This window comes from Cystoisospora suis, assembly GCF_002600585.1.
Source record: "Cystoisospora suis strain Wien I chromosome Unknown contig_5817, whole genome shotgun sequence".
NCBI classification, from domain to species: domain Eukaryota; phylum Apicomplexa; class Conoidasida; order Eucoccidiorida; family Sarcocystidae; genus Cystoisospora; species Cystoisospora suis.
Window position 1 is genome coordinate 714 of NW_027158607.1, and position 11003 is coordinate 11716.

Here is an 11003-nt window from a genome sequence, read left to right on the forward strand (position 1 = left end):
CCGAGTTGGGGGAAACATGGGAGAGCTGTAGGGGGCTGTGTGACAGACTAACGCCGGGGGCTATGGAGCTGCTGAAGAGGGCCAGCGCCGTCGAAGATGCAGCAGTTTAGACGCGGGGGCAGTGTAATGCCGATGACGCGACTATGTGCCGCCGCCCTGGGTGCCGCCCAGTTTAGCGCGTGCCGTGCCGGGGTATCGAGTGCCGTGCTCTGAACGACAGCCGATGAGCCCACTACTGCGCGACTCAGTCGTTAACTGTGAAAGTGGTGTGCCTCCGTGAGAGAACCAATTGTAGACTTTGTAAGGCATTGCGGCACTTTCTACGCGGGGAGCCTAGAAGAAAGAGAGTGCGTCTGATCGTCCTTTAGCCATGGCCTGCTTACCGACTGCGAGCTAGTATCGCTGGCCCTATTCCGGAAACTAAAGCACGAACTGAATTTCAGCTTGCGAGCTAGTATCGCTGGCCCTATTCCGGAAACTAAAGCACGGACTGAATCTCAGCTCCACACTGCCCCCATGACAGGCCCTCGTGAGCCAGGGAAACGCTCCCAACTAGGTCAACACCGGGGACCGCGTTGTCTGCGGCTTGGTCGACTGAGGAGGGGCCTCCTCTTTTTCCGGGCCTCCACCACGAACCAACCATCGCACCCGGCCTAGGAAAGAAAAGCAGTCGGTCAGAGTCTGGGTTCCGCTGTCCGTGAAACTTCCTGCAGAGTGTAGTGCCGTTGAGAAGCTTCCCATACGTCCGTCTCTTCCCAGGTGACCTGGGCTTCTTCCCTCTGTTCGCCTGCCTTTAGTCGCATCCCATTCTTGGCTGCGGCTAAACAAGGTACAGGACACGCCATCACGGTAACTGGCCCTACGACCCGCGTAGCTACGGGTAATTGGACTCTAACCCCCCGCGAATCCTTCTTGTTCTTTCGTCCGCCGTCTCCGTCTGAGGGTTTGTAGGGTGTGAAGGCCCTGATGAGGGCTCGTTCCAGTGAAGAGTTTCCTCGTAGAGTGGAAGCAAAAGCGCAGAGAATTTCAGGCAGGGACGCGTGCTCAGTTGGATCGTACACTGCTTGGGCCTCTCCACACCGGGGCACACGCGATGCGAGTGCCTGCTTCGTTGCATCTGGCTGAGGCGGAAAGCCCTCACTGACCACGTCATCACCGTCTCCCTTTTGTGCTGCTTCATGGGGCGTACACGGACTGTCAATTTTTTTCAGTGCCTATTCCGTGATGTTGATTGAGGGAGAGCCAGTAAGCGCGCACACTTGCTCCAAAGCCTCAATGTCTTCTGCATCAACAATGGTAGCGTGTCTCAAACAGCAATTTCAAGAACAGGAGCAGCACCATGCAGTACCGCTCATCCTCCTGCGTAATAAACCTGCGATAATACCCAGTAGCCGATTCTCCCAAATCGCTCTGGCTTCAGGTTCATTCAGTCACTCTGGGCACAAGGGGAGTACTGGGAACCATGCCTAGCTTGTGCATTTTAACCTCAAAAACTCCTTCGTGTTGCCGAGTTCTTTCCCTGCAGATCTGGACAAGATGAGGCTCTGTCTGCCCTCTGTTGGTGTCGCCATCGCGACTGCTGCTCTCTCCGGTGACATGACGGTTTTCGCACTGCGCACTGGCTCTCAGCACGCGACCAAGGCTATGGGTGTCGGTGCTGAGGCAGCGGTGGAATGTACAACAGGGCAGCGGCAGGGCTCGAATGTACAACAGGGCAGCAAACTCTTGCTATGAGCAGCCAACGAAACTGCCTCGTTCAGATGTGGCGCAGATCTGGCACTTCAGCCGGCGTTCTCCAGTACTGATGTTATTGCATACGCTAGTGCAAACTCGACAGAGCCTGTTTTGCTTAGCACCATTGTTCCAAACGCGCGATTCACACAGAGCGCCATGTCTCAGAGGTCAGCTGATACTAAAAACAGAAGCCCAGCAAGGTGCAGCTAAGGTCATGATATACTACCTGACGGATCTGGAACTACCACCCGACGAGGAAACGGTTGTCTTCAAGTGTTCGAAAAATACCGCGCCGGACTTCAAGGAGCTCCGGTTCCGAGCCCCCGCCGAAGCCGGAAGCCCGGCGTGCCCCGAAGCCCTCCGCGCCGCAGGCTCCGCCCGCACCCGTTCCCCAGCCCTCTCCTGACAAGGAGGAAACTCCTTCCGTCCCCCTTCCTCGTCCCCGACCGAGCCGGAGGGATCGCGCGGGAATAGCATCCCAGCCGGAGCGAGTTTGTCACAGCAGAAGGCAGCTTCTACGAGAAGGCCGGGGACGCCCAGACGCCAGCGACCGACGGCTGCTTGGTCATAATCAACGTGGCGAAGTCCGCCGCAGGTAAGAAGCTGAAAAGTATGGACTGGCTTCGCACTGCTTCCTTCTCACTGGCGGTCTTTCGTCTACAAGTGGTGAGGACAGGCAACCCACTATGCAGCTGCGAGGAAAAAAAAGTGTACAGGCTGGGATATCTGGTGCATGGAATCTTTCCACTTTCTGCTGATCTGTGTGGTTTTTCCCAGGTATCGCTGCTACCCCAATCGCTGCAGCAAGCTCCATTGCTTTGGCATTCTTGGGCTCCGTGGTCGTCCAGGGACTCTAAGCAGACATAGCAGGACAGAGAGGCACATTCGGCTTGTACTGTGTTACCACCTGAGTGCAGACCTCCTGACATTCGGCAGTTCGCTCTTATTATACTACCACTTGGGGGGATGGTTGGTGACTCCTTGTACGCGGTGTTGTTTGGCAATCTGCTGACGTAAAGCAGCTTTGAATAACTGAAGTGAGCAAGCATTCAATGGTAACGCAGCTGCGCAGGTGTGGCGCATACCTGCGGGTAGCTGTCAGTGTGTGAGGCGCCTTGTGGTGATGCCTCCTGTGTGAAATGCCAGCGCTTCTCGCTGTAGCCCGGGGCATTTCGACAGTGATTAAAAGGTTTCCTTCTGTGACTCCTCTCAGGATGTCTGTATGTGTTTGCTTTTGTGTGGTGATCGTGATGATAAGCATGTCTCTCTCTGGCAGTCTAGGCATCTGTCATGGGGACTACAAATAAAGGAAGTCTATTTCCGCTCCTGTGAAATAAGAACCGGAGCTGGTCGACATATTAAGCCATCAGCAGCAGGCACTGTCGGCTCGAAAAACACTCTAGCTATACCAGCGCAGATGGCGAAAAGCATAGCTTCCTGTGTAGACGGGCGGTTCCGAGGCCTCGCCCCGCCACTGGCATCCGTCCTGCAGCTGTCGCTCAGGTTTGTTGGGTGTGCCGCACCTGGCTCTCCCTTCTTCGGCGGCAGCTGTAACTGGAAAAAAATGGGGAGTGCACGCTGGGCGTCAAGCGAACGCTTCGGAGACCGACTCTAAAACCGCAGTCCTCCCTGACCTTCAGTACGCCGCTGCGCGTATCATACAGCCAATAGTTCGGCTTATGGGATACAGAATGCTGGCCGTACGCAGTAATCCTGACATTCTTTTCTGTCGTCGAGAGAGAAACAGAGTCTCTTTCTGGCTACGCGCGAGAGGAGAAATTCTTGAAATGATAACCGGACTGGCAAGAGGTCGCAAGGCTCTGCCTTCCAAGAATGCCTGGTGACGGCATATCATCGTACGCTGTCAGTAGTAATAACCCCACCCTCGGGGAAGCTTGATATGAAGTCGGCGCAGTATGTCCGAATAACTGAACAGAGATGCTACCAGCCGGTAAGGAAAGGACGGCCGCCAGGTGTTGCCTTGTGTTACCGCTTTCTGGATGATTATTTACGCCAGAATTCTTTCTGCCTGTCCAGTAGTCGGTATTTCGGCTACTCCCTCTGGGTGAAATGTTATTTTCCGAAGAGAGGTGTGGACACACATCCGCTGAACGGAACACCTGCAGTGAGTGCTTTGCGATCACGACACGCACAAGCTCGACAGTCCGTCGCGAGGCGCTTGTCTCTCGTCATACCACCCATAGCCGCCAGTCCAGCTTACCTTCCGGGGGGCAGCCCTGTCATGCCGCCCTTGGCACCTTTGTGGCAGCCTCCCAGGGGGCGCTGGCAGCCGGTGCACTGGGAAAGCCAATTAGGGGCGCGAGTTTGAGAGATGTTGCGGAAGTCTCCTGTCGTCGCAGCCGCTGCGTGGCCCAGACTTAGCCGCCAGCATCGTCAATTTTGTTTCTTCTCGCGGCATACAGAACCTGGCTTTGCCTCTGCTGGCAGCTCCGTACCCTATCTATCGCCTCGATCGGTTGCCACACGAATTTTCTTGAAAGGGAGTGACGAATTATGGTACCCAAACGACGCTGACCCCTCCGATCCCCAGACACGAGCTCAAGGGACGCTTGTCGGTCGTTACGTGAAACCACAAACCTCATCCACTCCCCGGGTAGACAAAGTCGGTTTTTCACGGTCCGCCGTTGTGCGCCATTTCGTCCGGACCATCACGAGTGGGTTTCACCGATGGGGTTCAAAGTTAGCCAAGTTCACGCGCGGACTGAGTGTGCACCCAAGCCGGGTGCTATCTTGCTGAGCGGCGGGAACGACACCGAGGGCGTGTCCGGGAGACTGCCAGATGGTGACACGAAGACTGAACTTGTACTGGTAACGGCTTCATTTTGAAGAACGACCACTAAACCTACATCCATCCATGTGATTCTTGTATCCTGCGAGCTGCCGATCCGTGTCCGCCCCAGAACAAGGTCATGCCCAGCTGCCTTATGATTCGTGAAGGGTCTTCGGCGAGCGTCGTGCCCACCACCACCAGGAGCCATCGCTTCCTCCCGAGAGAAAGGAGTAACGAGAGGGGCGAGCTTTCCGTTTCCTGCCGTCAAGAAACAGCAATGAGGTGTGAGCTCCTAGTGCTTTTTCCCTGCGTTCTTCAGTATATGACTTCCTCGCCTTTTCGTTTGCACCCGTTGACTCCCTATTTCCGGCCGGCGACAAAGTGAGAAAATCCCGTCACGATAGCCGACACTACTCAACGGGGAACTGGAACTAGCTGGATTTCCTTTCTACTGTTGTCCATCTCCCAGTTCCTACCTTCGCGTGTCATCTTCGTTTGCAGTCTTGTACCGTGTCAATTCTGGGGTAGACTCGTCCGGTAAAAGTGGCACTTCATTTTGCTGAATAAAAATGAGGGGGCCCCCGCGGAAAACACGCGCAATGGAAACGTACAACGTGCACGAGACTCTCCCTCATCCCAGCACTTGACGGTAGCGCGTCCTTAGCCGCATACTGGCCCGAGGTGGATCGGTTTCGCTCGCTGCGGCTGTCTTCTCCACATCAAGTATTCGCACGCTGCTCGTTGACCGGTGTTCAACTTGCTTCTTGGACATATACGGACTGCCCGTTTTTTCCTGTATCGATTTTGATTTAGTAGGGCAGAGATGAAAATTGAGCAGACGTTCTGTATAGGCCGTAGCCTGCGTCCGCAACATCAGCGACAAACGCTTTTCGTTCAATCAGGCAGTTCCACAAGAGCGGGACGGCGGGTTCCCGAGTACTCGATTAACCTACACTATCTCTTGTAGTGCTCTGTAGCCGGCATTCCTGACAAGGCACGGGTGCAGGCAGCACTGACCCTCCGGGACGCTCGCAGAAGTTTGATGAGAGAACGTAAGAAGTACTGAAGATGATTTCAGCTTCGTTCTTTTCCGTGTTTCTTCTGCTTACAGGCCTTGTCAAAATGAAGCTCCGTCTGAACACCTTTAGCGTCGCCTTGGCGGTCCTGGCGCTTCCTAGTCAGTCGCCAGTCTCGGCACTTCGGAGTGGCTCTCAGGGCTCCATGAGAGTGGTGGATTCAGACGCTGGGCAAGCCGTAATATGCGCAAAGGGAGAACAGACTCTTTTCATAAGAGCTGCCAATGAAACTGCCTCGTTCAGATGTGGCGAAAATCTGACTCTTCTACCGCCATTCAAGGAGACACTGACGCAGGCGTACGCATCTACAAATACGACAGATCCCGTTCTCCTTACAAGCCTTGTCCCCAATGCAAAATTAACACAGAGCACTGCAACGCAAAACCCAGGAGAGACTAAACCTGAGGGGAAGCAAGATGGCGCTGACGCTGCCGGCGCGGCTAGTATTGTGACGTACCATCTGACCGCACCAGAACTGCCAGCAGAAGACAAGACGATTGTTTTCAAGTGTTCGAAAAATTCTGCTCCGGGGGGCGCTTCCCAGGGCACGGAGGGGCGGAACACTGCTGGCGGCACCGAGGAGCAGGGGCCGGCAGCACCAGCCGAGGGTTGTGCGATGATAATCAACGTTGCGAAGTCTGCTGCAAGTAAGGAGATGAAAAGCGTAACCTGCCTTTGTTCTTCAGTGTTCACAAATGGCCACGAGACGCTAAGCCAGCCGAGACAGCGGTCAGGAAGAAAGTGGGGGGATATGATGCATCGACTGTGTTGTTCTCGTTCTGTGTTTCCTTTCTCCAGGCATCGCTGCCTCTTCCGTCGCTGCAGCAAGCTCCGTCGCACTGGCTTTCTTGGCCTCCGCAGTCGCGCAGGGACTCTAAGCAGACAAAGCAGCACAAAGAGAGACACTCGGCTCCTGCTGTTTACCCTTTGAAAACAGGCCTCCTGACATTCGGCAGCTCAGCGTATTACACTGCTTGGGGGGGGGGGAATGGTTGTTGACTCCTTGTACACGGAGGTGTTCCTCAAACTTCTGCAGTAATGCAGCTCTGAAGAAATGAAGTGACCAAGCGCTGAACGCTGACGCAGTTGCACATGTGTGGCACACATATGCTGGCAGCTGTCAGTGTGTTATGCGCCCCTGTGACGACGCCTCCTTCTGTGTGAGAGGCCAGTGCGCTGTCGGTGCTGGTGGCATTTTGGGGTTGAAGAGAAACTCTCCGTATGTAACCCTTGTCGGTGTGTAGTCACTTTTGTCTGGAGGAGTGTGACGGCCCTGACTGTAGGCGTTCTCCGCTGTGGTGATGATTTAGCCGTCTCACAACAGCGGCAAAAAGAGAAACCTCTTTCTGCTATTTTGAAGGAGAATTAGATTTGTACGGCGTACGGTGCCATCAACAGCAGGCAGTGGGCAACTAGAAAAAGCACTCAGCTAGACCAGTGTGTGTGTGGTGAGAGTCATAGTCTTCCGCTGATGCTGTTCGAGCCTTCACTCGGAGCGCCAGGGCCATTCGTACCCCTGCCTGCTTGTGTGAGGTCGGCGCGATGTGCCGCTTGTCGTTCTTCCTGCTGCAATCTCGAGACCAGAGGGGGCCGCTCGAGTACAGACAATCGCCAAGCAACTGCTTGAAGGGGCAACTATCTGGATCCGATCTGGCCTTCAGTACGACACCACCCCATATCGTATGGCCTTGGAGAATGTATGCCCTACTCCTATATCGCAGACGTGTGTGTATAGTGAACCGCTCCGCTCTTTTGAATACGGTGTGCCCGCGACTGTATCCAGTAACCATGAGGTTCTTACTCTCTGCTCAAAGTACGTTATCACCTGTCGGGCGAGCCTCCGTTTCTTTGGCTGGCCGTCAGACTCGTAGAATGGCACGGAAAATGACTTGCGAAAAGCAGGCCGACGTCAGTCCACGTTGGAGAGAGTAATCACGGTAAACTAGGGAGCCGCACTACGTCAGTACATTTTACTGAACGAACGCCTCCACAGCAGAAAAGGTGCATGCTTGGGTTGTTTTCTACGACTATCACGAACAAAGGGTGTCTCTCCGAAGTCCAATTTAGATGCATCTCTTTCGCCAAAAAAGGCTGTCCCAAGTGAAATCGCTTTTTTTTGTAGCACGGTCGGGATCACGTCTAACAGAGGTAGCAGTGCAGTTCCGAGCTGTTCTCGTAGTCTAAAAGCTTCACGATACTGTCGTGGAACCGGTCTCCAAAACACCCGTGGCATCAGGCACGTATTGATTCAAAAGGGATACTCAGCTAGAAAGGCTGGCTACTGATTGTACGCAGTACACCTCCATCTGCCGCTGTTCCCTTGTTTCTCACCTTGCAGGGTTCTTTAGAATGTCGTCCCGTCTGGCGCCATCCCGGCTGTGCCTCTCCAGTCAATCGACTTCTGCAGTTGGGTCTAAGCATGCGCTAGAGGTCAATGCGGCCGCAGCGGTAGTATGCACGGCTGACGAGCAAACACTCGCTTTCAAAGCAACCAGTGGATATCCATATCCGTGCCTTGTCCAAGTGTGGCATGGATGTGGATATCGATCGGGCGTTTGGCCCGATGTGAAAGTTCAAACTCGACCACCCCCACCCACATTACCAACGTCGTCCCGAGGCGACGTTGGCAAAGACGACCCCAATCGAGAACACCTCTTCAAACACACAACACAAGACTAATGAGATTGCAGCTGTAACTCAAGTGTCGGGGAGCTCCTCCCTAAAGCTACCAGTAGGTGACAAATGGTTGTCTTCGAACGCGCGGAAAAAGCCCACGGGTCCAGCACGTCGTGTTCTGCGGATCAGAAGGCCAGCAGGGGCTGCCGCACTCACCCTCGAAGCCGCACAGCGTCACCATCGTCAACGCTGCGACGTCTGTCGCAACTAGGAAGCTTGCAAAATTGTTCCCTTTCAGAAAATGTCCCACTCACTCGTAGGTATGGCGGATTACTTACTTAAGCAAGGAAAATGACCCTCGGCACGAGTCGGGTCGTGACATACTACCCTATTGTATAAGTGCCCGCCGTTGCTGCTAGCGCCATTGCTGCAGCAAGGTCGATCGCATTGGCTGTCTCGCTGTCCGCACTAGTCGAGGAACTTCGAGTAGACAAAGAGGAGAGAGGTGTACCACGTGGACTCCTCGGTCTTGTGTGTTTACTCGAACAAAGCTCTCGGTCACCCACTTTTGTTGCGGGAATGGCTGTTAAGTATAAATACTGCCGATCGTTCCTGGTGCTGGAAAGAAAACGGGGCCTTCAAGAAAGGAAACAAGTAACAGTCAAAGCCTGAAGTGAACATCTCCGTGGCGCATGCATACCGGCAAAATGTCAGTACGTATGCCATCTGTGTTGATGCCTCGATTTGCCTGGGAGGCCAGTAGTTGTTGTGAGACTCCTCGTCTTGTCGCTGAACGGACTATCTCTTTCGACGGCAAAAAAAAATGGAATAGGACCATTTTGCTCAGGGAAGTGTCGTAAGCCAGAGAGTACGCGTAACCCTCTTGGGCGACAAGTTCCATGGCCCATGGAGCCAGCAAACGCAGAAACTCTCGCCACTCCTGCAAGTTCATCGTTGTAACGGTCTCTCCTGCTGCCGCCATTAGCACCAGATATCCACAGCATACGAAACATGGTGGGCCGGCAAACGTGGCAGTAGTACTAGCTACTATGCCATGTGATGTGCGTTACTCTCAACTAGCACCGCGCTTCGTGGGGTACCGCAGCCTCAGGCACGTTACTAGTGTGCGTCAGTCTCACCAACTGGTACGTCGTCTCAGTGCCTGGTATCCGAACACACAGATGCCTCGCACCCGCGTGTGCATGGATTGCGAAACTTGTCGCCCAGAGTGTGACAGCAACTTTCACGCCGCAGTTTTCAGCACCTCGCCCTGCGTTGCTCGTTTGCCCTGCGCGTCACAATGTAGGTAAGTTGCATTCAAACGAGAGGCCTCCGTCTTTACTATCCCACTAAAACAACAAAGCCAGGTCGTCACACAGAACTGCGGACCCGTCGCAGCGTAGGATAGCACAACCTTTACCTGAGCCTGTTTCTAAGGACAGTGCGGCCGGTCTCTTCTGGGTTTTCCTGAGCGAAGCAAAAGACGCTTACTCCTGTTGCTGCAGGCAAGCAGTTTAGCCCATGCGGCAAATATTCTATTCCTTCCTCCACCTCGACCAATGTATACAGAACGAACACGGAAAGAAGCTGACACCTGGTGTACGGCTCATGAATCCGGCATCAACAGCAGAGGAGCAGCACACAGAGGCATTCGTGATGGCGACGGTGACGAATGCTCTCCGCGAACCGATCCGTCCCCGCCAGATAGAAGGAACAGCTGTCGTCATTAGTACGTGCTGCGATGAAGACGCCCCCTGTTGTCTGCCTCCAGGAGTGTCCGTTCTGTACGGGTCTCCTCTCGTCGTTTCTCCATCAACGCTGTGAAGCACTACTACAGCAGCCGACTTCTAGTCCCCTGAGTGTGAGCACCGTGCAGTCCCGCGCGGCAGAAAGGGCGGTGAGCCCCGAAACAGAATTAGGAGAGCCCGATACCGCTCGGGATGGCCCAGGTGTAACTCACCGTAGTGTGGGATCGACTGCAGTGAACGTCTACGCTGCTTCGTGCTCCCTTGACCAAAGACGAGAAGCAGCAAATGCAGCCAGAAAGCAGAGGATCTCAGCGACGACTTCTAACGTAGGGAGGGGCCAAAAACTTTGAAGCCGCTCCTGGTGATGAAGGGGGAAAGGGGGCGCCTCGTCACTCGGCAACACACCGAAAGCTACCGGCGACGGGGCTTGATTGAGCCGTATATCGATCGCCCGCTCGCGAGACACAGAGAAGTTGTGAGTGCTACTCGTCATTCTCCGAGATGCAGGTTCCTGGCTAGGAGTATTCACTGCTCTCAGCTCCAGTTTAGGATGGTGCTGCGGTTTGACAGATCGATGTGTATATCCAGAATCCATCTGGGACTGAAAGCTGTTCTTGTCGAGGACTCACCCTACAGCGAAGGCAGATACCAGAAGAAGAGTACGAAAATACTCACCCAAGAAAACCGAAAGAGAGAAGCGACCTAGTTGTGGTTGTGTTAGGAAGCAGAGAAGCAATTTACGTGTAGTCGTTTTAGGAAGCAACATCAGGCGTGCATGTCTTCTCTCGCTATATCGGCTCCGTGTGACGCGTTTTTTTTGTTATTGTTGTTAGTCACCTCAATGTGTGATATTCAACTAAGGTACTCTATCTGGTTAACACCGATTCGGCCGTGGATTTCTCACCGACCCCTACTGTATACTGGTCTCATTCCCACTCTAATTGAGGACTCGGAGGAAATCCAAGAAGGCCGGCCCTCCTACTTTTCCAGGTCAATTTGTTTTGCAGCAAGCCTGCGCTCGCGAACACGTAGCAACGC

General features: G+C 54.1%; 3 protein-coding genes across 3 annotated transcripts; all 3 read left to right on the top strand.

Annotated features, from left to right (window-relative positions):
• The first annotated feature begins 13 nt into the window (after nucleotides 1-13).
• CSUI_009616 (uncharacterized protein) lies at nucleotides 14-315 on the top strand. Its single transcript, XM_068069729.1, has one exon. It carries the CDS (start codon nucleotides 97-99, stop codon nucleotides 211-213), a length of 117 nt encoding a protein of 38 aa, XP_067918293.1. The 5' UTR covers nucleotides 14-96; the 3' UTR covers nucleotides 214-315.
• Nucleotides 316-2264: 1949 nt separating this feature from the next.
• On the top strand, nucleotides 2265-3087 carry CSUI_009617 (uncharacterized protein; the record flags this gene model as incomplete). Its single annotated transcript, XM_068069730.1, has 2 exons — nucleotides 2265-2329; nucleotides 2512-3087. Coding segments are annotated over 2 exons (300 nt in total), but the record flags the coding sequence as incomplete, so codon positions are not given.
• A 953-nt stretch (nucleotides 3088-4040) lies between these two features.
• On the top strand, nucleotides 4041-6836 carry CSUI_009618 (sag-related sequence srs22c). Its single transcript, XM_068069731.1, has 3 exons — nucleotides 4041-4906; nucleotides 5637-6248; nucleotides 6400-6836. The coding sequence occupies exons 2-3, from the start codon at nucleotides 5648-5650 to the stop codon at nucleotides 6477-6479; spliced, it is 681 nt and encodes a 226-aa protein (XP_067918295.1). The 5' UTR covers nucleotides 4041-4906; nucleotides 5637-5647; the 3' UTR covers nucleotides 6480-6836.
• The last annotated feature ends 4167 nt before the right edge of the window (nucleotides 6837-11003 follow it).

Coding starts and splice junctions, on each gene's coding strand:
- CSUI_009616 (XM_068069729.1), top strand. CDS start 97: ATGCAGCAGTTTAGACGCGGGGGCAGTGTAATGCCGATGACGCGACTA.
- CSUI_009618 (XM_068069731.1), top strand. CDS start 5,648: ATGAAGCTCCGTCTGAACACCTTTAGCGTCGCCTTGGCGGTCCTGGCG. Junction 6,249..6,399: donor CGTTGCGAAGTCTGCTGCAA/GTAAGGAGATGA, acceptor TCCTTTCTCCAG/GCATCGCTGCCTCTTCCGTC.